The sequence below is a fragment of the Amblyomma americanum genome, chromosome 2 (assembly GCF_052857255.1).
Source record: "Amblyomma americanum isolate KBUSLIRL-KWMA chromosome 2, ASM5285725v1, whole genome shotgun sequence".
In the NCBI taxonomy this organism is placed as follows: domain Eukaryota; kingdom Metazoa; phylum Arthropoda; class Arachnida; order Ixodida; family Ixodidae; genus Amblyomma; species Amblyomma americanum.
In genome coordinates, this window is record NC_135498.1 from 44,174,415 (window position 1) to 44,201,645 (window position 27,231).

At 47.6% G+C, this 27,231-nt stretch overlaps 1 protein-coding gene across 1 annotated transcript in view; it reads left to right on the plus strand.

Moving 5' to 3' along the window:
• Positions 1-7,914: 7,914 nt before the first annotated feature.
• The window catches only part of LOC144121119 (chromosome-associated kinesin KIF4A-like), a 51,958-nt gene continuing 32,641 nt past the window's right edge, over positions 7,915-27,231 (plus strand). Inside the window, exons 1-10 of the mRNA XM_077654077.1 lie at positions 7,915-8,111; positions 8,750-8,993; positions 11,904-12,094; positions 13,284-13,373; positions 13,806-14,067; positions 16,925-17,035; positions 20,609-20,784; positions 22,991-23,206; positions 24,717-24,775; positions 26,832-26,913. Coding sequence (XP_077510203.1) covers positions 8,762-8,993; positions 11,904-12,094; positions 13,284-13,373; positions 13,806-14,067; positions 16,925-17,035; positions 20,609-20,784; positions 22,991-23,206; positions 24,717-24,775; positions 26,832-26,913 — 1,419 coding nt within the window. The 5' untranslated portion in view covers positions 7,915-8,111; positions 8,750-8,761. The remainder of the gene's footprint in view (positions 8,112-8,749; positions 8,994-11,903; positions 12,095-13,283; positions 13,374-13,805; positions 14,068-16,924; positions 17,036-20,608; positions 20,785-22,990; positions 23,207-24,716; positions 24,776-26,831; positions 26,914-27,231) is intronic.

Consider the following 27,231-nt stretch of genomic DNA (forward strand, 5'->3'; position numbering starts at 1 on the left):
CCAGTTAAAAACTCCATTTAGAAGCGAGCTCTTCAAAGGAAAATAACAGGTCTAACATTCAGGACAAAGGCCTCTCCCATATCTATCCACTTAACCCTTTCCTGTGTCACCAGCAGCCACTCATCCCCGCGAACTTCTTAATCTCACCCGCCCGCCTAACTTTCTGTCGGCCCCTGCTACGCTTGCCTTCCCTTGGAATCCAGTCCGTTACTCTTAAGGACCATCAATTATCTTGTCTTCGCATTACATGCCCTGCTCAAGCCCATTTCTTGCCCTTGATTTTGAGTAGGATGTCATTAACCCGTATCTGATTCCTCACCCGCTCTGCCCGCTTCCGGTCTCTCAACGTTGCACCTATCATTTTTCTTTCCATAGCTCGCTGCGCTGTCCTTGAACCCTTTTCGTCAGCCTCCATGTTTCTGCCCCATAGGAGACTGGAAAAGAGCTGAGTGGGTCAAGGAACAAGTGAGGTAATGATATCCTATTCAAAATTGAAAAAATGGGCATGTAATATCCTCGAGTTCCGGGGTGTATTTATGTTCACCAATTTCTTTGAGGTTTTCAGATAAATATGTTTAGATTACAAGGACAGAAAGTGAATAATACTTTTCCATTATTGTCGGCCGTTTCGGTATAGCATGATGCCCAATATATTGCACTGGAACTCTACCCGGTCATTTCTGAGCTAATGGGCATGTGGCAAGAGGGTCACAGTAGTAAGAATAATATGCATTTACAGGGCGAATTTATTATAAAAAATGATTACAGAGCTGCAGAAAATAATGACATATGATATGCATCCAACGTTTTCTTATTAGAAGTGGACGGCCCACCGTCGTCACTGCTTTCCTCTTCAGAACTCGAACCTCCCAGAGAAGCATAAAAGCTGGGGTCGACTATAGCGTCCTCATCAGTATCAGATAAGTTTATATCTGATGTGTCCCCTGCGGCTATTCGTTGTAGAATCTTGTCCGCCATTTCATCGGACACAAGAAGTCTGTCCCCTGAATGATAAAAAGGATAGTTTATGCACAAACCAAGAAAAAAATACAGCAACGCGCCAAAAAATGCAACATAAAACATAAAATCAAAAAGGAAACGACGACAAAAAGAACAAGCATCGCGCTCATTCCACTAGCGACAGCATCGGAGCGTTCAGAAAGACAGCATTGAGTGCCAGCGTCCAACGTGTTGGACATCTGAAATCAATCCGGCAATACAAAAGGGAAAGTGCACACACAACTCAAATTTTTAGTTCTAAGTGTTCCCTGAACCCTGCCTTTCAAAGTGTAGATATCATGCAGAAACACGCGAGAAATATGAGAAATAGAACTTTTCCGGCGGTCGCCGTAGAAAGCCGCGCCACTGAATGCCGCTATTTTGAACTCCCCTAGTGGCGATCTTGTTCATGCAGTTCTCACAAAACTTCATAGGTGAAGCTAGTAGGTGTCCAAAGTATTGGACAACTGGGTGCTGCGGCATATAATACGCTGAAGCCTGGATAGCGGCGGGGTATTTGATATCCAATATATTGGACAAATAATGCCCTATAGCTGGAACTGATGTAAAGGTAATGGCCGGTAATGGAGTGGATGCCAAGAAAGCAAACACAGCAAGATTCGTCGAGAGATTTTATGCGGGCAGGTGAGATTTGCGAAGTTAATTTGGCTTCGTTTTTTGGTTTTACGGGGTTTAATGTCCCAAAGCGACTCGGGCTAGGAGGGACGCCGTAGTGAAGGGCTCCGGAAATTTCAACCACCTGGGGTTCTTGAACGCGCACTGGCATCGCACAGTACACGGGCCACTAGCATTTCGCCTCCATCGAAATCCGACCGCCGCAGCCGGTATTGAGCCCGCGTCTTTCGTGTCAGCAGCCGAGCACCATAACCACTGAGCCACCGCGGCGTCGGGAAGTTTTTCGAACCACCTGCCGTACAGTACGTTGGTTCCAATAACACTATTATAATCTTCAGCGTGACTATGTCAACCAATGTCTTGCTCGGAGCGGCGCTGGGTCTCGCAGTTTGCCAGATGGCACAGCCTCTCAAATCGGCTGCTCCGCCATCTCCGCTCGCAGCGACGAAAATTATGCCTCAGCCGACTGCAGTTTTTCGTCGAATCGGGACAATCTACGCAAGTTCCGATGCTATATTACTTATCAAAGAACGCACACCATATCGTAAGTTATAATTTGTGGTCGGTATGTGTTTGAGGCCAAGTAGGCCAGTAGATTAAGCAGGAGAATTTTTTAAAACCCGGACTGATAAATACGGAACGCGCTGTATCCTTGCCCGTTTCGTCGCCTCGCAGGGAAATGGCAGGAGATACGTACAAGCGCACCAAAAGTGAAACGAATTAAGGGCGCAAGCGGTGGCAAAATTGCGTAATGCTTCAATCAAGAATTTATCCCTAGCACGGCATGATTTAGTGGTTGAAGAATGCCCGCGAAACGAAGTGCGAACGGAACGGAACGGAACACCTTTGGTCACATTCGAAGAAGAACGCGCAGACAGCCAAAGACGAACTCTCTCGGCACGATGCGTGCCAACGATAGATCCACGAATGAACCATTGAAACTGTCCCTGACGAGCACTGCGGCCGCGCAGCTTCGCTATCTGCGCGCGCTACTGTGCTACAGCGCATTAGGAAGCAGTTTGACCTAAAGGGGCTTTTTGTTCATCATTCGCGTGCTCTGTTTTACTTTTAAGGCACGTGCTGTACGTGCCATTTGCATCCACTGCGGACCCCCATGTGCGCGCGGCCCCAGATATGAAGGAGGGATTTGGACAGTCGCTCCCCGAGATCCTTTCCTGTAGAATGTCCGAAATAAAATTGTTAAAATGCTATTAGCCACGAAGCGAATCGCTACACCAGCGCCATCGCGCTTAGAAAACAAGCCTTACAGTAAGCAGCAAACTGCACAATAAACGTGTCGGATGCACGGAAAATAAGGTACCAAATGTGTTCATATGCAAAGCAGATTGGTTTATGGGGGTTTAACGTCCCAAAGTGACTCACGCTGTGAGGGCCGCCGTAGTGAAGGGCTCCGGAAATTTTGACCACCTGTGGTTCTTTAACGTGCACTGACATGACTCTGGATTTCGCCTCCATCGAAATTCGACAGCCGCGGCCGGGACTGAACCCGCGTCTTTCAGGTTACCAGCAGAGTGCCATAACCACTGACCCACCGCGGGGGCTGTATATGCAAAGAAGATGCAGCAAGATCGCAGTAACGGTGATGGTCTCGGCAGCAGCCAGCGCGCCTGTCAACATGCCAGATTAAGAGACATAGCGCACATGGCAAATCATTATTTCCTTCCTCCATATGGCGAATCAAACAACGCACCATAGTTGCGCTGCACCTCACCGGACGCACCGTATTCCGTAGTGCTGTAGTAATTCTATATAAAAAATCTTCGAAACGAAACAAAAATTGCATGTATCGGTATTTAAACTCAGATTACAACATATGAAACCATCGAAAGCCTTGAAAGCTATAACTACAGTAAAGCGGATAAGTACTACAGTGGCCAACACTGTAGCCAAAGTCAACATGCCGTAATGGGAGCCGTAAAACATGGGAGCCCACATGGACAGGAAAGGAAAGACCGAAGTGTTTTCCTATACGGGGATCACAACGCCTACCATATGAAGCCCACTATACTACAGGCTTCAAACTGGCACAAGAGAGTGCACATCAGGACAGAGGCAGACGCAACCCTCCAAAAGGCCTGTGAGGCCCTCAATGATGCAACGGATGTCTGGCAGGTGCAGAAGGCCCTGGTGGTACTACATGCTGGGATAAATGATGCAAGAAAGGAGGATTGGCCAGCGGAGGATGCCTTTCAGAAAGTGAAAGGCCACCTGGATACGTGGTTTCAGCTGGCTCCACAGCACCGCTTCATAGTATACGGTCTCCCCCAGACGGCGACCACCCCTACTGGGCTTGCAGTGTGGAATGAAGGAATGAAAAACGCATGCAAGGACCTTGGACATCGAGTGGAGTACATACCAACGACATGGGCGGTTGAGCAGCAACAGGACATGTTGTATACCGAGCAAGCAGCAAATGAACTTGGGCGGCGACTCGCGTGTAGAGCCTGCTCTTTTTTAGGCATCCATCGTTCCAACAAAGGCAGAAGAGGGCCCAACCCAGGAGTACACCCTGCAACCCCCTTTATAGAGGCCCTGGGCCAGACACTGCTGCAAATGATGGGCTCACAAAACCGATTGAAAGGGAGGAACAGGTTCTGGGGGGGACAACCCCTAGAACACAATGCCGAGCAGCACAGTGAACAGGGGGAAAGGGTGATGGTTGGAAGAGTAGGGCCTGTTGGGGATATAGGTGATGTTACTAAACTTCACACACAACGAAGAAAGAGAAGACAACGATGGAGCAGAGGCATAAGAAACAGACAAAGGATTTTCTACCTCAACATGCAAGGGGGTCGACGGGAGCAAAAGTGGGAAGAACTTTACAACAATCTGCAGAAGCAAGAAATCACAGTCGCGGGGCTTGTCGAAACCTATCTACGCAATGAAGAAACCCCACCACAAAACAAAGACTATATATGGGAAGGCTTAAACCGCCTAAATGGAGAAAGGAGGGTTGGTGGCCTAGGCTTTCTATACAGGGTTGGTTCCAACTGGGAGAGGATTCCAGGGACATGTCAAGAACACATGTGGCTGACGGGAAATTTGGGCGCCCGCAAGACAGCACTGGGCCTGGTTTACCTGTGGACGGGACAGGGGGCGTATCAGAAAAACACTGATACTCTGAAGTGCCTAGAGACCGATATAGCTGCCATGTGCAATATGACAGTTATTATTGTAGGGGACTTCAATGCCCACATCGAGGATCTAGATGGTGTGACGGACAGAATGGGCAGACTGCTCCTGGACTGGTCCCAAAGACAAGGCTTAGTGGTTGTCAATACCACAGACAAGTGTAGGGGGAAACAACTTGGACTATGCACAAGAAGACCAGCAGCATAGACTACTGCTTAATAGCACATGCCTTTCTGCCTCAGCTTCAAGAGATGGTGATTGATGAAGAAGGCTCCCAAAGCATTGAAAGCGACCACAACAGCTTTGTGCTGTCATATGGAAGGGAGGGTCATACACATGTTGACAGGGCACACCCAGAACATCGAAATGATTTGACGACAGAAATTGACGACATTGTGGCACTGCTGGAGAGCGAGGCGGAGGGTGTAGATGTGCAATCATATGGGTAAAAAAGGCAATAGCTTCAGTAAAAGCTAGCCGGCCAATCCAGAAGTACTCCAGAAGACATAGACCTAAAGGATGGTGGGATAAAGAGGTGTCCAATGCCCTAAAGCAACGTAAAGTCGCTTGTAGAGAGCTTCGACATGCCACACTGCGGGGCACGCCTGAAATAATAAATAGGCTGTGGGAGGCATACATTGAAGCGAAAAAGCATATGGCCGCTTTGGTACAACAGAAGATGCTGGCAGTTAACAGAAAGCTCCTCCATGAAATAAAATCAGCTGGTAGAGATGGCCCAGCGAAATGCTGGCAATATATCCAGACACTTCAGCCAGTGGCTAAAGCTGACACGGTGACCGTGCGAGAACCAACCACAGGGGAGGAGTACGTGGAAGCAGCCTGCCTGGACTACATTTAAACACATATGGCCCACCAGTTCCAATCCCTGATAGGCCAGGATAGTGCAGCACTACCACCCGCAAGCCCACCTGCCAGATCGGGATGTGACACAGTCACAGAGGGGGAGCTGAAGCGAGCACTGCGACACATGGTGGGAAGCTTGGCAGCAGGGCTGGATGGCATACCACCATTACTAATAAAAAAGATGGAGAAAAGAACACGGGAACAGCTCAAGGACGCCTTGAACGATGTAATGACCACAGGCACTGCTCCACCAGGGTGGCAGTGCTCAAGGATACAGCTGGTACTAAAGAGAGGAAGAGACAAGGCCCTCTTGAAAAGCTACAGACCCATTAAGGTAACATCTGATTTGTATCGCTTGTTTTGCCACATTCTGCGAGCTCGCATACAGAGATGGGCGGAAGGTGCTCAAATTCTGGGCGAACTGCAAAATGGCTTTCGACCCCATCGCCGACTGGAAGACCACCTTTTCGTTGTGACATCTTCAATTGAGATCGCCGCTAAAGAGAAGTGAGAGCTGGTACTGGGCTTTCCGGATATAGCCCAGGCATACGACTCAGTGGAGCACAATCGACTCTGGGAGGTCCTGGAGGCACAGGCTATCCCAGAACCGCTACTACACTTGGTGAAGGCTTTATACACTGAAACCCAGGCTGTGATCCACTGGGGGGCCTCAACCACCAGGCCAATCAGCGTGTCTAAGGGATTGCGTCAGGGCTGCCCTATGTCGCCGATCCTGTTCATGTTGTTTATCTCGGGGATGGAGCAGCATCTTGTGGAGAGCGGAGTTGGGTTCAGCCTCACCTACATGGAGGATGGCGCCACTCGTACTCGCAGGCTACCAGCCCTCCTGCAAGCAGACGATATAGTACTGCTTGCGGACAACACGGGAGATCTCCAGTGCCTCCTAGACATATGCTCATCTGAGGGCGATGGCCTCGGGCTCCGTTTCAAAGCCACGAAGTCTGCAGCAGTCAGGTTCCCGCCGGCGGCGTCCGAGGACAGTGGGCAAGAGACCCCACCCCTGCATCTTCAGAACAGCAGTGTCCTTTGGTTGCCGTCCTACAAATACCTGGGAATAGAAATCTCGGCGGGCCGAAACTATGTACAGGATTTCGAGAAGCAACTCCGGACGAAGGCCATCAGACGACGGGCTTTCCTGAACTCACGCGCCTTATGGGCTTTCAACCGCTTTGAAGTCACCCGATCGCTATGGAAGGCGGTGGCGGTGCCAGGCCTTACCTTCGGCAACGCAGTCATCTATTTATACTTCGTGACTCGCCACGGTTTGGAGACGCGGCAGAGAGAGGTGGGACGAATGGCCATGGGAGCTCACGGCAGTGTGCCGAACGAGGCGGTACAGGGTGATCTGGGGTGGTCCTCCTTTGAGGCACGGGAAGCCGTAGACAAACTGAGCTACGAGCGCCGTCTTAGCGAAATGCAGGACGGCCGCTGGGCGCGGGAAGTGTTCAAGTATGTCCACCTGAGGTGTGTCAACACCAAGTGGGCCCGTCGCACCAAGAGTCTGGCGGATAAATACGGAGTGGTACCCGCCCCACTTACTTCAAGTTTCCAACCCAACGGACGGCAGAAGATCCGAGAACAAGTGCGATGCGAGGAGCAGCGTCGTTGGCAGCAGACGGCCCGCGAGAAGCCAGCCCTGGCCGTTTACCAACAAGGGAAATCGAAGGTCGAAAAAGAGCCCCTATATGACAACACTAGGGGCAGTGGACTGTTGTGCGAAGCTAGGAGCGGTGTGCTTCGCACTCGATGTCTTCGAGCAAAGTACACGGAGGGTATGAGCACGACGTGTGAACTTTGCGGAGGAGCTGATGAAACCATCGAGCACATCGTGTTGGAATGTGCAGGCCTACACCCGTCGGTTTCGGATGCACAGGACAATTCCTCAGTAGGTCCCATGCCACCCGACGCGATCAGCGGATCCAACAGCCTCGGGGCACTAGCGATGGCACTCGGTTTTCGCCGACCCGACGAGCCACCTCAATGGAAGCTGGTTGAGCGAACCAAGCGACGTTTGGAACATCGACACGGTCACGCCCTTGAAGATTCAGGAGACTAAAACGTGCCATGAACGTGTGTTAGGTGTTTTTATTCTTTAATTTTTAATTATTGTTACCTTCTTGGCTTGATCCGGTTTTTAGTGTCGTTGATCTCCCGATACAAAGGGATAGCCAGTAGCATCATCATCATGCAACGGCCGTCATCTCGTCAGCCAATCACAACCGCCGAAGCGCGCGCGTGCTCAAACGGTTCGGATTTGAATGCGCGCACAGTCACATTCGTTGTGAAGGTGTCGAGCCGGGCTATAAAATAATCACAGCTTCGCAGGTTATCCTGTAGTTCGCGTTCTAGGTACTAACATGTTACAAGTGTGCCGCTCCTGAAGTGGTCGTTTGTCGGGCATCTTGTGCTGTTCCTTGGCCGAATCTCTTCACAGTGGAGTAAGTATACCGGTTCTCACAAGTATGCCTGTTCGCAGCTCCTTAAAAATCTACTACTCTTAAGCGTCGCAGGTTGTTCTGAAGCTAGAGTGCTAGGTGCTAACATGTCGCAAGTGTGCCGCTCCTGAAGTGGGCGTTTCGCGTGCAGCTTGTGCTGTTACCTTAGCCAAGTCTGCCTCTTGCACGTTGGCAGCTCTCGGGATCGTCTGCCCTCGGTTCTCTTCGTGCCAGTACAGTGGAAGTATGTTCACTTATGTGATTTGTGCTGCTTCGTACATTACGAACTCGCATGCACCGCTGTGAGAAACGCATACGACCGGGGACGCTGTAATTCTTGAAGCGGTTCTCTGAACCATTGAACTCTGTGCCGCGTTCTTTTGCGATGAGCCGTTGGATAACATTGTTAAAATGCAAGCAATGCACCAAATTCTTTACGCACTTAAATAAGTGCGTCGGCTCCCTTTTGAATCGCGGCGGTCCATTACACAGCCACAAACCCACTGCTGCGTTTCCAGGAGTGTCGTTCAAAGCTGCTTCACTTTTTTATTTGACAAAATTTTCGGTTCTTTTTCGCGTTCCTTTTAAGACGACTGTTTTCGGACATATTTTACTGTTCTTTCGCTCTTTTTGTCGTGCAGACCTCTCGCGAAATGGACTCCGAGAAAACTATTCCCGTTCGAGTGGCGGTCCGTTGCCGTCCGCTCGTCTCCAAGGAGCTCATCGAAGGATGCCAGGTCTGCACACGGCCAGTGGCGAGCGAGCAGACCGTTGTTATTCGTGATGACAAAAGATTCACCTACGACTACGTCTTTGACGAAGAATCGAGCCAAACTGCAGTCTACGAGGCCTGTGTCTCCAACCTACTGCCAAAGATATTCGAGGGTGAGTATACTTCTCTAAAATGTGCCCCCCCCCCTCCCCCCCGGGTTTTTTCCCTTTCTCATCCGATGATTGGGGTTGGCCCGGGAACCGCGAAAAGGTCAGCAGGTACCTTGCTTACATGCGACTTGGGGTGAACAGTGATGCTGGTGCCACAATGCAGTGTCAGCATTTTGACGACTGAACTCGTCGTCAGGCTCCGATAAACGTGTCATTTGGTTCCAACAAATGTGATGTTTACTTCTTGCATGTTTCCTCCGAAATGAGACATCAGCACCCATGTTTAAGCTTGGCTTCAGTTGTCCTGCTTTCTTTGCTGTCGCTGCTCGCATATGCACGCTGCCTTCCTGAGTGACACACTGTCGAGCCCTCTTATAATGGCCGCAGTTATGACAAACGCTTGGTCATAACGAACGATGGTGGTGTTAAGAGAGTGGTGTCAAAACAAGTATTATGGCTGTGGTACGCATCTCAGGTAAAACTAACAACTTTGACCGCGTTACTTGGTTATAACGAACGAGGAGATGCAGTAAACTCTTTCCTGAAGTAAAAAAAAAACTCGTGCTTCCCTCCAGCATGCAGACCGAAGAATGCCTCGTAGCCTCCGTGACCTCCCCCAAAGAAAGCGTTGACCCCCCCCCCCCCCCCCAAGAAAAAAGGCAGCATTGAAATTGGAGCTAACATCCGGCCAAGCACGCTCGAGCAGGTTAAAAGGTTAATCGATACTTATGTGTCTGCCAACTGGGCGAAGTGTTTAAAGTTGAAGCAGAAGCGTGGTAAGAGCATGACAGGGGCTGCGTTAAAGGCGGAACTACTGCACATGACCGGTTATCAACCAATGGCAGCAGTATAAGGAGTTGAATGCCTGTAACGAGTTAAGTCTGCTGGTCCACCCGGTCACGTGGCATATATTGCCTACCCAATTTGATTTCCGCCGCCTGCGCTGCTGCCACGTGCAGGAAGTGCGCAGACTAACCAGTCTACGTCACCCTTGTGTAGAGTGTTCCAGCTGTCTGCACCAATCAGTGAAAGTGAAATCGGACAGTATCCAACTGTTTTTGGCCAAAGCGTGGATTTCTATGTAGTTTGTAGGTCTGTGGGGCTCTAGCTCCATGCAAAGGTTGCTTGAAGTATCTAGTAACTGCTTTCAGGTGTCTCTTTATTTGGAGTCCTATGCACTGCTCAAGTGCCTTACACAAGCGTGGTGCCTTACACAACGAGGAAAGCACTGTGGTCACTTCGCTGCTGCATCCTTACAACTTTGTCGAAGATTGAAGACAAGTATGCCGACCTACCACCAGTTTTCATGAACACATCAGTCGCTATCGGTATTATCGCATCCCTGTCTCGTCCAGAGCAAGGGACTCTGCCGAGAGAACATTTACTGCACTGGACAGCTTAGCAAGCTGCTTGATAAGGCCTGCTTTGAAGAAGGACGTACACAAGACGTTTTAAGGAAATAAATGTCACTCTTGTCTGACTGCTTTGGCTGCAATAGCACAAGTCCGCCTACTAGGAACTTTGGGTACAACACAATTCGTGTGACCATCAGATTCGTTATAAATGGGAGCGACTCTATTATTGACTTGTAATGGTCGCTGTCCTGGTGGAGATTCAGTGGAGACAATATTTTTGTCATTAGTGTGCTAGTTTAGGTTATGTTCACTGGCAAGATTAATGAAAAAAGGACTTTCTCACCTGTAACACTTTTTAGTCTGCATACTCGACAATACTGTACGTTGATTTTATTGTAGTCCTGCTTCAAAAAGTGCAGTTCCACCTGAGCCTCCCTGCAGTGCTTATGAGGTGCTGTTTTTGTGGTACTGCAGTTACAATATTTCCCACTAATCTTAATCTCGGCAACTTACACAGTGCCCTGTGCAACAAAAGAACATTTTAATGTTTATTTCTTTCATCACAAGTAGCAACAGCAAGCATCATATTGTTTATCAACCAACATTATGCAGCTGAGTACACATTGTTTCTTTCTGTTGCGTGTCTGTAGGCTGAAGTGGCTTGATCCAGCTATGTGTTTGAGCAAAGCTAAGCGTAGTTGAAACCTGAGAGAGCATAGGCATTCTTTTTTAAAGTGTCTGTTAAAGAAAACGAACTGATAATTTAAGTACTGAGAGGTACTTTCACTCACGGGAAGTAACTAATGGAAAAAAAACAACTGCATGACATCGGTGAGGTCGAAACACATGACCTTCCCATATTGCGTGCAATGCTGTACCCACTGAGCTAAGGCAGTGGCTGTCTCAAATTTTGCTTTTAAGTGCATTAATGTTATGTGCAGTGCAACTTTGAAGATTCACCAGCATTGCACCCAACTTAGCAGTGGACGTCATACTCCTGTCTTGTCCTTAGTTTCAGTGACTGTTCTTGTGTCGCAGAAAATCCTGGGTAGGCATCGTTGGCTTTGGGCTAAACATCCACGAAAAATCCACAGAGAAACAACCTAGGAGGCAGATGGGTCACTTAGGTCATGTGGCGCCATCGCAACCTGCCCATGAGATTGTGAGCAACACGCACCACGGCAAGTGGCAGTTAATTTAATGGTTGGTCTCGAGAGGTTGCTTGCGAAGAGCAACCTGGGTCGTAAAAGCCCCACCGGTGGCAGCACTTGCCATCGCAGGGCAGTGGCGCATCGCTTAACCGCTGCACCACTGCGCCTTGAGTCGTATAAGGATGTAGAGTATTGACCAATTTCGCATGTATGGGCATTAAGCCATCAAAGTTATCGCGTCATACCTTTCAGGTGGCGCTTAAGTGTCGCCTCCAATTTTTTGCTTTGCACACATATTCTGACAAACCCCTCCTCCGCTTGTCCTTGTTTGATCCAGCTGTCTAATATGTAAATAGTTCGTGCCCATGGAAATGTTTGAAACCGTGGCTGCCTGTTCTGTGTTCAAGGTTTCAACGTCACTGTCCTCGCTTACGGCCAGACTGGATCCGGCAAGACCTTTACTATGGGCACATGCTGCTCTTCAAATGGTGTCAACTCTGCGGATGCCGGAATTATCCCCAGGGCAGTTCAAGACATCTTCAAGCACATTGCAGCGAGCACAGGCAAAATTTTTCTTGTGCGTGCTTCGTTCTTGGAGGTGAGTGTTTTCTGCAAAACATGAACATTGGAATTTGTGGCATCAGCCAATGCATACTGAATACACCCAATTTTACAGCAAGGAATTATTGGAGCTGTTCTGCCTAATGGGCAACTATGGTCTGTCCCTCCTCGGGGCCATCGGAGCCATGGTACTAGAAACAAAACTTCTTTTCAAAACAAAAAGCTTTGTCCCCGAGCGAGATTTGAACTACTGCCGGCACAAACAGAGCAGCTGTCTCCTGATGCCTTAGGCAATTCAACTATTGCCACAGCTTGTACCTGCCCTCTTTCCTAAATACAAAAATAGTTGTGCATCTTAAGTGCATTTTGGCAGACTATTGCACATGTTAAAAATAAGACACGAATGCTGCATATGCAGGAATTATATTCGTTTTAAATGGGTTCTCTGTATGCCAGGTGCGCTGAAAATTAAAATTGGTTTTAAGGAAACGAAATGACTCGGTAACTGTCTCACATATCTCGGTGCAGTCTGGAACTGAATGGCGCCTTAAGGGCAGGGATAAAGGAGGAAGTGAAAAAAGAAAGGAAGAGAGGTGCCGTAGTGGTCGCCTCCGGAATAATTTCGGCCACCTGAGGATCTTTAACGTGCACTGACATCACACGGGTGCCTCTTAAGTCTCGCCTCCATCAGAACGCGGTCGGGTTTGAACCCGGGTACTCTGGCTCAGTAGACAAGCACCTTAACCTCTGAGCCCCCACAGCGGGTAAAGCAGTTGAAAATGATACTAACTGGAGTTTCTAGCTGGGAGCGGAAGCATGACCTGCAGCAAGACCCAGCCATGCATGAAGCAAAGTGCGATAGTGATAGACTTTGTGGCCAAACTGAGCACAGGTGTCTGATGCTCATCGAATTATTCATGTCAAGCCACAGGCTTAGCCATCGCAAATATTTATTTAGGCATCACCTATTTATCACTCCGATTTGCATGTGTGCTTACCGCTTTCGAATTGACGCCGCATTCTGGGTGCCTTGAGGATCTTTTCCTTTCATTGGTTAGCTGTAAAATCCCTGTAACCTAGCATGTGAACATTCCAAGTGCAGCTCTTCTCCACGTTGTCATTGGGTTTTATGTTCAGAAATAAGTCTAAATGAAGGATGTTGCATCGTGTTTGTAGCATGCAAATGGGCGCCTTGTAGATTTAATACTGTTGCCAATTTCTTGCAGATATACAAAGAGGACGTCTTTGACTTATTCTCAAAAAGCACAGGGCGGGAGCCGCTGGCAATTAGGGAGGGCCAGACCGGCACCATAAAGGTGAGGTTCCACTCATATATTCCACAGATCCATGCACAGACTGCACGATTAACATCATGCAGCTTGAATTTCAACAGGAAGGAAAAGGTAGTACTTGGCTGAAGCAAGCTGTTCATATTTCAGGGCCCCTTACATCAGTGAAAAGTTGGGGTATGCTCATTCTGCTACACCCTCCAAGTAATGTGACTGAATTTCTGTGCAGTACGCAAAGCATAACTCGGCTCTGCTTGTTTTGTGGCCTACTCTGTATATTTTCATTGTTGATGGCACTTCTGCTTTGCTTGGGGCTTCTTATGAATCTTTATTTTATTTTTAGTAAGGTGAGGGGTGTAGTTCTGTTTCTTGCTGCGTTTGTTCCCCTTTGCAGTTTTCACCGTGTTCACGAAGGCCGTCTCATGCAACAAGTTTTTAACTCATCTTTTGTGTGTGCAGGTTACTAACCTGACTGAACTCAATGTGACAACCCCTGATGAGACGGTCCGGCTCCTTGAAATTGGCTCTGCATCTCGGAGCACTGCTTCGACCAACATGAATTCGCGCTCCTCACGGTCGCATGCCATCTTCACACTGATAGTGGAGCAACAGGACAAAGAAAACGTAGGCGCCACGACGGTGGCCAAGTTCCATCTCGTGGATTTGGCCGGCTCTGAGCGGGCCGGGAAAACGAAAGCAGTTGGCGAGAGGCTTAAGGAAGGTTGGTCACTGATGTTTCAAGCTTTCAGCTAGTAGTTTTTGATGGGCAACTCTGTCAGCAGTGCAGAGCTGCCTGAGTAGATGTAATGGTAATAGGCACATCAGTCAAATGGCAGCGGCAGGTTGAAGCAATAGGCAGCAGCATAGAAAACTCATTGCTATCACACTGCCTATGTAGCAAGTGATTTCTAGCAATTTTTTTTTAACATTGATGCTCTGGGGTTTTTTTACGCAGATTGTACCCTGCTGTGTAATCTCTGATAGCATTAGTTTTCATACTTTTTGCAGCATTTTTGTGTGTGTGTGTGTTCAAGGCCAGCAGTCGTATGTGACATGATGCAGTGAGGGAACATCTCATTTTACACTGTGCCTTAATGCGTAGTTCTTCACACAAGTGGTCGGGAGGATGCCTGGCCCATGTAGCCTGTGTTGCAGAACACTAGCATCTCATCGTAAGTCTTGCCCTGTACGCACTGTGTGTAGCAAACGTAGTAATGCTTGATGTTGCCAGACCTAGCACTTGTGATAGTCATTTCCATCCTGTTTTTAGTTTTTTCATTTTTCTTTTTTGTCATTTAGTTAAAGGGACACTGAGGAGGACCCTATCAAATTTTTTTCGTTAGCAAAATCTGATAGTTCGGCATTCCATGGCTTTGTTGCCGCTTGTCCGGCAGCGAAAGATGTATTTATTTCAAAGAAATTTGAATTCGAAGTTGAAAAAGTTTTTCCCGCCGCTCCGATTCAAACTCGAGAACTCTTATGACGACACGGAGAACTCTTATGACGTCACAGGACGGAGTGACATGAAACGTGACGTAAACAGAGACTCCGTGATTTCTGGCGGTGCAGTCTAGCAGCTGCTGAAATGAAAGCTACCGCCGCCGCACGTTGAAGGCATCTATCAGGGGTCGCTACCGTTGCTCTGTTTACGTTTGCACCGGCGTCTTGCCAGTGTTGCGATGGATCCCGTTCCCGAACACGACGACGTACGGTAGTTCACGCAAAATCTCCGGCCTGCATTTCAGCGACCTCAGCCCCACAGAGCGTGCGATGCTTTTGAGGGAGCACGGTTAGGTTAGGCGCCGGCAGGTCGTTTCCCCCTTCCTCAGTGAGCAGCCGTTGCAAACTAAATATCATAATCCCAATGCGGGGAGTCGCGAGGTGCGAGGACAAGGTCGGCGCGTTGCGTCCATCGGAGGCTGGCCGGGGCTTTAGGGCCAACGGATTGGGATTCCTTGAACGGCGTGGTTGCACGGGGCAGCAGGCGGCGTCGAGGTCTCCCACGGTTGCAAGGGCTAGGTTATTTATATATATATTTTTTTTTTGGGCCACAAAAAACGGATGGGTGCTCAAGGGCGCTCGCGTTTAAAGTTCGCGGCTTGAAACTAAAGCCGACGCACAACGCTTCAACGGCTTCCGCTGGATCCAATGGGTCCACTGGGTAGGGCCCTCTCGCCCACTTGCATGTACCTTCAGATGTGTACTGTGAATGGATTAAATTAGCCGAGAGCTCGAAAAGAACAGCTCCGCCCAACTGCCGAAGCTATTGAATTACGTCACAATGCGCACCTCGCTGTGGACCCGAATCAGTCTGGCCGGGCCGGAGGCAGCTGGCGCACTCGGTGCGAAATAGACATGCTCCAAGACTCTACGCTACTGCGGTCAGAGTGCGCCGAAGCCGGCGAACGCATCGGCGGTCTCGCTTTGGCCGACGTGACGTCGCCGTGCAGCGCGCGCGCGTTACGCCGGAGCATAAACGCGCCTCAACAGAGCCTGCACTTAACCGCTAACCAACGTATTCGGTGGCGGCATATCTATTGGAGCCACTAAGCCCACTCACTGAATAAAAAAAGAAATCCGGTGCCGAGGTTCGGAATCAACCAGGGCCTTTGGCGTTTGAGGCGGAGACGCTACCGCTCCACCACGATGGCTCAAGTAGAAATTATCAATAAAGGCGCATCTAGTGAATGCACTCTTCCGATGCAGAAATCTCCGCGCTTGCGCTACGTATATCCTGGCCTAACAGAGCTAGGCCATGAGCAATTTTTCTGAACTGCTTTGTACCTTGTCTCCCGTCCCTAATAAACGATTTCCGTTAAGTAGTTTGAAGTTGACCGGCACAGCCGGGAATGTTTCGCTGGGCGAGCGTGCGAAGACACAAGTGCTGCCTTGTAAGATTACCGACCATCGTGCCATCATAGTTTTTCATCGACCGTGCCGATCATCTGACAAGCCTTAACAGGCTCCTTCAAAGGTTAACTAGCACTTGAAGCGGCACTTGGAGTTCCTCTAGATCTGCTGTTCGGTGCTTGTAAATCGAGGCGTGTCAAAAACAAAACCACGGGGCACGCAAAGCTCATAGACGCGAAGCGCCATAAAAAATCGAAACTCTCCTGGCCGCCTGTGGCGCCGCCAAGCATCGGTTTTCTTTGCATCCAACATTCAGGTTGTCTTTTGTCTTTCTTCCTTGTGTGACAAAAGTGCACTATCGGTTTTAAAACAAAACTTACTTCAATATTGAACCGTGCAATCTTCCTTTGTCAGCCTCAGAGATTCGTGCCCCATGTAAGAAGGAAAATTCCTCCAAGGTGGCGTCTCTTGTCCTACGACGTCACCACGCTTGTACTTGCGAGTTTGGCCCGTGGCGGCGATACCTCTATTTTGGTTCTTGCTATTTTCTACTTTACAAGAGCTTTGTTATCAGTAAGAGCGGCGTTTTTGTGATCAGGAGCTTGTATTCTATCGATACAAGCCAACTTCAATTTCTCCTCAGTGTCCCTTTAACACTAAGCTTGCAATTATTTTATATTTCTCAGCGCCAAAAGACTGCTGAGCTTGTACTTCTAATTTGTACACAGGCATCAACATCAACCGTGGCCTTCTGTCACTTGGCAATGTCATCAGTGCCCTGTGCGATGGCAACCTCCATGTCCCATACCGGGACTCCAAACTGACCAGATTGCTGCAAGGTGTGTACAGAAATTTGCTGTCTGGGCTGCTTTCTGGGTGTGTCTATTCTGGAGTTGTGCATTGGGAATGTGGCACATATTTTATGATGTGCACAGCACAATGCACAATTTCTATTGTCTTCACTGACATTTCATATTGTAGTGTATACAGCCTTGACCTTTACAAGGCATTGGTATCCCTAGTTCCTCTTTTACTGTAGTACGCAGCTACTGCTTCCGAATCCTGTGCAGCATTCAATGCTGTCCATCACATACAGCTGGTTACACATGCACCCAATCAAGAGACAAATTCAGTACTACTTTCAGCACATTTTAAACCTGCAGTCAAGTTTATGAAACACAATATTCGGCAAAAAAATTTTGATTTCATCGTCATCTTTGCACTGAGCGTGGAAAAAAACTTGTGCAGCCTTAATTCTAGGTTTGAAAATTACATGCATCATTAAATCTCGTGCAATGCTTCCTTGATGCAAAGAAATTGTAATTTCTTTTTCAAATTTTTTGTCAATCTGGTTCCATAAACTTTTTAAGGCAGGTGGACTACAATAAATCTTCTCTTGTGCCTCGTTTGTTTGCCTTGAAATGCAGGCAAGAGAAATTGCCTGAGCAAATATCCCATAAATGACTGGTAGCTATGCCTTAGTGCTACGCTTACTTTTGTACAATACTGTTTGTACCAGCTTTATCCCTCTGAATTCATCTGCATGCTTTATGAATCTCCAGCCAAGGCAGTGTAATGCTTTTTAGAGTGTCTGCAGTTGAGCCATGAATATACTTAACTACAGTAAAACCTCTATAATTTGGTATCTACCAATTTGAAATCCCATATAACTCATGGAATTTGTCTCCTGTAATTTTAGCAAATATTTTGGGCTGGCAGGTTGCACCGGCTCACTTAATTCGGAGACGTGGAATGCTATGTGGGAACATCCAAGTGCCTTAATTGGTGCGTGGCATGATGGTTTCACGCTGGCCAAAGCAGCCTTCTGCAGTTAACTGGTGCCTGACTATCATTTGGTGGTTTCGCTGTTTGAAACTCTCGAATACAAAATGCATTGCACCACACCCAAATAGGCCAGATGGGCCGTGCGCACTCTTCTTGATGCTGCTCTTCATCTGACAGCTGCGCGTGCGCCTAAATTCTGCGTCGCGCTACTAACCTCGGATATCAGACCTTGCCTTGCACTCTTGCATGTACTGAGAACATTGTGTAAAAGCAACTGGCGTGACCGAATTGCAGGCAACCAGCAACAATGTGGCAACCATGACGAGTCCAAATAAGCTCCCACTGTGGGAGGAGTTAACCGTCAAACACTGACCACAACTCTGTTGAGCACAATGGTAGCGACTGTAAAGTGCTGCAGGTGGTAGTATGTTATGTGCTTGCTTTTTTTCATTTTGGTTTGATGTTGGATGCAGTGAAAGCTCGTTAATTCAAGCCTTAATTCAAATTTTTGATTAATTGAAACTGCATGACTTGGCCCGTCCATGCTTCCTTGTAGTCTATGTAAAATACGTGAGTGGGTTGTGCCACCGATAATTTGAAATACGCGCCTGGGCATGCGGCGAACCAAGCAATGCTCCTGCGAGGCTGTGTCACTTCTTTGGAGGAGATTTGGAGAGTAAAATTTGTGTGCGATGTGAGAGGCCGGAAAAATGGGGATTGTGGGGGGGAGGGGCTCTCATTTTTATCGTTATCATTTATTATTATCCTGTATATTTCATCATTCTGGCATGAATGATTACCTTGTGTGCTTCCTTTGGAGTTTTAGAGACCGTTCAACAATATTTAAATTCTTTTTACTTTCCCACAAGGTGGTGTGGTGTTTGTGATGTGGCCAGTAAAACTTTTTACTATGATTACGCAGTACCTGTCATACTTTCCAAGCTTAGAGAGGCATAGTTTGTAGCTTAGAGCCTTAAAACTCAAGGGCAATCATACCACCTTTTCTGGTAAGAAGCATTGGCCTTTCAAGGGCTAATTACTACTGCTATGTTCTGCTCTGTTTAAAGGAGTATAGACACCTAATTATTGGGTGCGTGTTTTCTTGTTTGTTATGATGCATAAGGCAATATTATACAGTCTAACCCCGCTATCACGAAATTCAAGGGGCGCGCGGAAAATTTCATTGCAGCGGAAATGTTGTTGTGGCGAAATCAGTCCAAAAACAGTCAGGTTGGACAACATAGTCCCAAAACATCATTTATTCCCAAAGAAGTCGGTCAGCTTCTTCTGCTTCTTATTTATTTATTTTTTTTTTTTTTGCCACGAGTGCCGTGGCGAGACTTTCGCACTCAGTGAGCAGTTGCATCGCGACGTCGTCATCGTGAGCACCAATAAATCTGTGGAGCACATCAAATGCTTCCATCACTTTTAGTGCAGATGGTGGTGCTAAATCCTCTGCGTCGCTGCCATCGTCCGATGATGCATCGCTGTGGCGAACACCCTCAATTATGGCTTCATCACAGCTCCTTGGAAGAAAGGAACTTCGCTTCCTAGACAAAGTCGCCATGCTCGTGTCGATTGCAACGCACAAGCAAGAGTGAAAAAAACTAGGGCAAACGTGCTGCTGCTGTTGCCAGGCTGCTGCGTCCTTTGGCGGCGGATTGGTTGTAGCTCTGGCTTGGAAGAAAACGGGAGTTTGCATCCATGTCTTGTCGCAAGGCAGCCGGTCCGATTGTCATCACCACCAAGCAATGGCTGTCTTCATGTGCATTTTTATGAGTGGATCGATTTGTTCCAGCGAAAGTTGAGTGAAACAAAGCAGCGTGGACCTATGAAAGTATGCAGATGGACGGCGATATGCTTGTTTTATTGTAAGATTTTTAAACCCAGCTTCGCATAGCAAAAATTTCGTTGAAGCGGAAACGCGCCCCAAAAATGGTTCGTTGTGATGAGAAATTTGTTCCATTACTTTCCATGGCGAGCTGACGGGGAACTGGAAATATTTCGTTGAAGCGATGCTCGTTTTAGCGGGGTTCGACTGTACATGGATTACCACCTGGTATTCTCCTATGACCACTAAATAATTTATAATCTCATTTCTTTTTGTGCTGTTTCGGTTTCAACAGTCGAATGAGGACTGTGACGTCAACGTGTACTTGCAGGTCACGTGAGACATGAAAAAACTGCAATATAATCGCTGCTTCTACAGTCGTTGTCATTGCAGCTCTTGAGGAAGGCTGGCTTCAGCACTGCAGTAAATTAAAATGAAGAAGCAGCGATTTTATGGACGTTTTTCTATGCCTCGTGTGACACAAAAGCACACACTGACGTTACAGCCATCGCTTGGCTGTTGAAACCGAAACAGCATGACAGAAAAAATTCAATTATAATTTTTTAGCGGTCGTAGGCGAATATCGCATGGTGATTCATGCGTAGTAGTGTCTTCCGCATCATTGTAGAAAAGAAAACGTGCCACCAAAATTAGGTCTCTATATTCCTTTAATATGCTAGTGGACTGTGCAGTTCATCTTTTGCGGCCAACTCCAAGTTTTGTTTGCATGCACTAGCATAAAAATCTCGCTTCTTAGCATTTCATTTCCTCTCAATCCTCGTTTATTTTTTCTCAGATTCGCTGGGCGGCAACAGCCACACTGTAATGATTGCCTGCATTAGCCCGGCAGACAGCAATCTGGAGGAGACCCTGAACACCTTGCGCTATGCAGACAGGGCTAGGAAGATCAAGAACAAGCCGGTTGTGAACTTCGATCCAAGCCAGGCGGAAATCGCCCATCTTCGCCAGCAGGTGATTTATACTTGCATTGCAAACAGCATCCATGGTACTTGTATGATCTTGCATTGATGGCCATTCGGTAGCTTTGCAGTTATCGTTTTTACAGAAATGTAATGCACGTTTTTTTCCTTAGTCCATCCGCTTGAGAACGCATCTGGCGTTATATTATAATATAATATAATTGGTTTTGGGGGAAAGAAAATGGCGCAGTATCTGTCTCATATATCGTTGGACACCTGAACCGCGCGCCATAAGGGAAGGGTTAAAGGAGGGAGTGAAAGAAGAAAGGAAGAAGAGGTGCTGTAGTGGAGGGCTCCGGAATAATTTCGACCACCTGGGGATCTTTAACGTGCACTGACATCGCACAGCACACGGGCGCCTTAGCGTTTTGCCTCCATAAAAACGCAACCGCCGCGGTCGGGTTCGAACCCGGGAACTCCGGATCAGTAGTCGAGCGCCCTAACCACTGAGCCACTGCGGCGGGTGCGTTATATTCAAAACCAAGGTATAGATATGGCTTTTTTTTTTTTTTTGCTACTTCTGTGATGGCTAAAGCGGGCTTCACCGCCTGACTTGTGAGCTGCAAAAAGCCAACTTCTCGGTAGCCTTGGGGTGGCGCGCATTGCACATGGGCGAAGGCGAGGGTGGCTGCGAATGTCAAAAGAAAGTGGGCTGGGCTGGTGAGAAACAACGCACTGAAAGAGTTGAGTCAGGTAGAGAAAGGATAGAAGGGTGAATGAGCACTGGTAGCAGGTAGCACGAAACATGAAGCAGTGGTAGCACGGTAGTGACGGCGGCTGCTGCTTCTAGGAACACTGTATTCATCAACGTGTCGAAGGCTTTGCTGCACTCTTTGATGTCGTACGCATTTCTGCATGATGTGTTGTCTCACAAATAATATTGATGTATCCATTCCTTCTATATTTTTGTGTGCTGAGCCCATGGCTATAGTTGGGCTTGAACAGGTTGTGGTTGCGTTATACTGTTCAGCCCTGGTTTAACTAAGTCGGTGGTATTGGCAGTTTACTTTGCAGCGGTTAAATTTCGCTGCATCTAAATTCATATCCTAGCATGCCAAGAATTGTCCAGAACATGTCGCGGATCACTCGTGGGGAAAACCATTATTTGCGGTGAAAATGGTCCTTTACTTCTATTTTCTTCGCCATCAACAGTTTTAACCATCGTTCATATGCTCACTAGGACTGCATTTGCTTGTATTCTGAGCGAGAGCTGCCTCGGCACATCCATCGCGCTGAGCATTTGGTGGATGATGGCGATGACGCAACTGTCATGACTTGAGGTTTTGTTTTACTGTCATCCTCCTGCGAGTCCCCAAGCACTGCCGACACAACACATTCCACTGCCGCCTCCCTCATTCCCACCTTTCCTTTTGCATATTTCTTTTTTTACTTATACTGTAATTGACTGTAGCAGACTACAGCCAGTCATTACAATATAATTTAACGATATAGCCAGTCATTATCAATATAATTTGTTCATTTTTTTGAGAGGCTATGCATCTGCTTACTTTTTTATGCATGCATGTTAAGCAAGAAGAGACAGCATCGAAGACTTGGGAGGTTTCTCAGCAATCTTTGAATGCCAGCTGTTCAAGATTAAGAGTGTGTGCCCTAATGAATTCAAGATATTCGCTTTGCAATTACTCAAAGTGAATTACTTCTACCCACTTCAAATTCACCTCAAAGAAATATTTGCACAAGCCTACTTGCAACAGCCTGGCAAAGGGCTCGGCTAGCTCACATACCATATTTACACATACACTATAGTATAACGACCGCTGATATGATGCAAGGGGGGAGTTTGAGATCGTGAAAGTGATCAACATGTGTACATTTGTTATTCAGTTGAGCCAGGTGACCTTCAGTGTTTTGTCAATGTCCTCTAAAAAAGGCAGACAAATATAGCTTTATTTTATTGTTCTCATAATGATGAAGGCACGAAGGCATAGCAAGGTTGTTGAGTTCTAGGCTAATGGGTGTTGCAGGATTCCCAAAATAGGTGCCATGAGATTGAAGGGCATTGTGGACTGAACTGTGAGCATGGATTACTTCTGGAGTTGTCCACATCTGTGTTCTCAGGAGAATCCTCAGTAGTTCGGTTATTGTAGCTGAAAATTTTTCAGCATCCCTGAGCCACTGCACTGTTACCCTATGTGAATTTGTTCAACACTCCTTTGCTTGCACATCATGTTCTGCAGCTCCAGGAGGCGAAGATTGAGCTCATGAGGTGCCGAGCGCTTCAGGGTGAAGGGGGAGCAGAAACATCTGGTGGAGCTGACGACGACGAGCCAAAGAAGGAGTTGGCGCTGGTGCTGTCCCGCAACACTCAGCTGGAGAGTGAGAACCAGCGCTTGTCTGTCGAACTGCATCAGGCACTGGACCAGCTTAGCGAACAGTCAGAGCGCTTGATCCTTGTGAGTGCCCTGTTACATAGGGATTCCTTGACTTGCTTTCTGGGCTCCCCCGAGCACCTAAATTTGTGCATGTGTCAATCCCAACTTTTCCTTTTATCCACTAGATTTTGGGAGTGATTGTGCTGAAGTTGCCTGTAGCAGACTGTTTCACTCGTTTTTAATTGAATTTGGGCATTTTTTTCTGAGGGCCGTGCACTTGCATGCTAATTTTTGCATGCATGTCAGGCAGGCAGGAATCGAAGTGAATGCACATGGGGTTAATCAGCGTCCTGCTTTTGTTTACACTCAACAAAAAAAATTCGAACTCCAAGGGGACGGAAGATTTATTTGAATTAATGGGAGCCTTTTTTGATACACTTTATATGGATGGGGGACTCAAAACATCTGTTTGAGTACACTGGCAGTTCGAGGTAATGACTGTTTACCATGTCTACATTCCAGTTACCTGCTGCATTAGTGGTTTCAATGGTACAGAGGTTTATTCAGCAGCGAGGCAAGCAGCAAGACCTCTTTGTAAAATTTTGAAGGTAGATTGCCAGCAGACTTAAGGCGCATTCACACTTGTCCGAAAAATCCGGTGAGCGAAGCGGATTCGCGCGGCAGGAAAACTAGGACCTGTTGTCATCTGTTGACGCCCGGGCGAGGCGGAACCGCTGCGCCGCTGCTGTTTCTCGCTTTTCCACACACTTCCCGGCAACCACGTCACCGCTCGCGGCATACACAAATATGGTTAGAAAAGAGCATAAATCGATGCTGTCTGTGTACTGTAACAGTATGCACGCTTGCGTACGTAAACGCAGGCACGTTCCCATTTTTAGTTCAGTGCATGCAAACAGACTATCAATGAAACGGCCAGCCTAGTGGCGCCATCTGCTTGTCAAGACGGGAACTAGTACTGTCAACAAAACCGGCGCTCCTCTTAGGCCTAGTAGCGGCAGAATCGTCGCTCAAAATGAAAAGTAAAGCAAATTTATCGCTTATACTCTTGCTTATAGGTGAGGTGAGACGAAGCGATGTACCGGTGTCCGATTTATGGCGTGAACGCGCTGAAGAAGGCCGCAACGACGACGAATTCATTCCGAGGCGAGGGGTCCTACGCTGAACGGCGCCGACATGTTTTTCGCCGCGGCGGCGAACGCGAAAAATTTGGGTCCAGCCCGATTGCCCGCGCCGCGCCGCTTTCCGCCTCGCTCGGCGTCAAAAGCGGCCTAATCCGCTTCGCTCGCTGGATTTTTGTAGTGTGAACGGGCCCTTATAGGGCGGCAGCGTTAGTGCTTTAGGGAGCAATATAATTAATTTGTCATGCATCGCAGTTACTACTTCACTACACCTCATTGTAAGCCTTACCTCTTTGGCATGTCCCAAGGGAACAATTACAAAGACAGCTCTTCAACATTTATATTTTCCTCGGGACCTAAAAAGCATGCTCATTATTCATGCTGTTTGTAGTGACTTGTGCTTTTTGTAACTGCTGCCACGTACCTTAATTTCGTTTTTTTTTTTTTTTTAGGGCGACCTGGAGATCCAGAAAATGAAAGAGCTGGTCGTGCATCTGTCGGAAAAGATAGAGTAAGCACCCCGCTTATGTTTGTTGGCCCGACACAATGTCTGAAACAAATGGGAAAGCATTTCTGAACTGGATCCATGTGCAGCAGTTTCAACTACATCGTCTCTTGCTGTAATGGAGGTTTTCCCTATTTACATTAGCACACGTTGAGGGCTGTTTGGGTTCCTTCAGAAAAAAAATTTTGAGAACCCCTGGGCTAGGGAACAAACGCAATAAAATGAACATTGTAGCTACAATCAAGAAGACTAAATGGACATTAGCAGGACTTGTAATGCAGGAAACACAGTTGATGGGCCATTACGGTTGCCTAGCAGATTTGGAGAAAACGGCAGGGAATACCGTATTTACTCTCGTGTATAACCCTCGCCAAAATTTGAAAAAACTGCATTTAAAAAGTGGGCATGCGAGTTATCTATGAATTTTTTCTTTGAAGGGGAGGTCTGCTTCACGGCAATGCACGGCGGCCTCCCCCTTGTAGTCCGCCATCGTCATCGACGCTTGTCAAGCCGATGAGGGGTCAATGAAAGGCATAGCCAAATCCACATTCATAGTCTGTTTATTCTTCCCCACGTCATTGGCCACGTTTTCCTTAGCCACCATTGTTGAACCTAGTGTCAGGCGCTGTTTCGTGTACTATACCCCAGCAACGTGGGCGCAGACACCTGGTAGGTGCAGATCTAGGTGTACAGGCACACGGCACGTATGCCTGGCGCATGGTGTCGGGGCTTTGGTGCATGTGCGCCCCGGTGACATCCCGGAGGCGTTGCGCTGAACTGAAACCACATAAAGCAAGCGTTTCAGAAATGTTGCGCTCGAGACGAATACTTTTACAGTTCCAATACCAAACATCCTGATTGAATCGAATGTAGAATTTACTATTCGACCGAATATTTGAAATTATCGAATAATTGCTCGCCCCTAAGGCTCGGATCTTGGTAAGCATTCTTCATTAAAAGTCTAACGGTGCTTGTTTATTCGAAGTGTAGCTGAAGATTTCAGTTGACACCAGTGCGATTATTTTTGGCGAAACGTTGATGTCTTTACCTCTGTGCCTAAATACCGTATAAATGCATGCAAGGGCCGCACTTTTCTTTTATAGAGATTAGAGGGCCAATTTTTGGGGTGCGGCCCATACACGCAATGTGCTAAAAAAAAAAGTTAAGTAAAAACGTGCCAATCAGGGAATGAGCGACATTTATTTCTCGTTCAATTGTCACTCGCAGAGTCTTCAGACTCCGAGCTAGTGCTGTGCTTTGATGCATGCCCATTCCACAAGAAGTCTCGCAGCATGTGCATTGTCCACACGTAGCCGTTGTACCGCACTTCCATCACATAGCAGAGCAGCTCTTCTTTCAGTTCGGGAAACTTGCATGGCTTGCCTCGGAAGGCTCACTTTTTGCGGCTTGTGTTCCTCGATGTATCCTTTTCGTTGCACCGTCGTCGGACGCACTTCTCACCCACGTCGAATTTTCTGCCCGCCGCACGCTTGCAGTGTTCGAAAGCACACTCCCAGCTTGTTAGCTTGCCCGTCATGTAAAAATTGCAACGCTCAGCGACAGCGCACGCTACCACAACTCCTGTGCGGCCGTGCCTGCTGTGCCAGCCGCAAAAAGCTGGAGTTGGTGATACTGATGCCAATATGGATAGCAAGAGCTCGCGGCGGAGGTAGTGGAGGATAGTTGATGATGACCTGCGGCCTCGGTCGCCGTCCGTGGGCAGCACCTGGAAGCTCCAGTGCACATGCATTTTGAAAGCTATTCCTGCGTGGGTCCTGGAAAGTTTGGGTGCGGCCCTTACAGAGATCTTTTTTTTTTAATATTTCCTTCGGGAAAACAGTGTGCGGCTCGTGCACAGGTGCTGCCCTTACACACGTTTATACGGCATCTAAGCAGGGCTCCAAATCGCAAGAGCAATTTTTCGCTTCTGTTTGTGTTGGTTTTCCCCTATATTAAGCAACAGTCATTTTGCGCATTACAAACGAGAGCCTGGGCCAGGCAGCTGCTTCGTTGAGACTGCCAACTCTACAACAAATGCAATGTGTGCTCGCTTGCATCCCAGCAACAGCCACCTGGCAGATGCTGACGGAGATCAAGCAGCCAGCCTCCTGAAGGACCTCCAAACTTCCATTTTGGAATTCTCAGTGAGTTCTGCATGCATTCCTTGTTTATGTATATTTACTTTCTGATATACTAATTAGCTACAGAACCTTCTAGGGTGAATGTCAATTGGCTCCTGTGTTAGTCGTAGCCCATGTTCTGGTGTCAGTAATTATGCAAGGCAGTCTTTTAATGGACACAGTGGACAACTCCATTCAATCCTTGGTAAAAAAAAAAATTGTTTTGTTTTATTGCTGTTTATTGAACTTTTAGGCAGGTTTATTACTGAAAAAAAAAATGAAGGAAAAAAAGTGAGCATTGTTTTTCTTCCAGTCTCTTAAAACTCGTAACGTCAAAGCCAA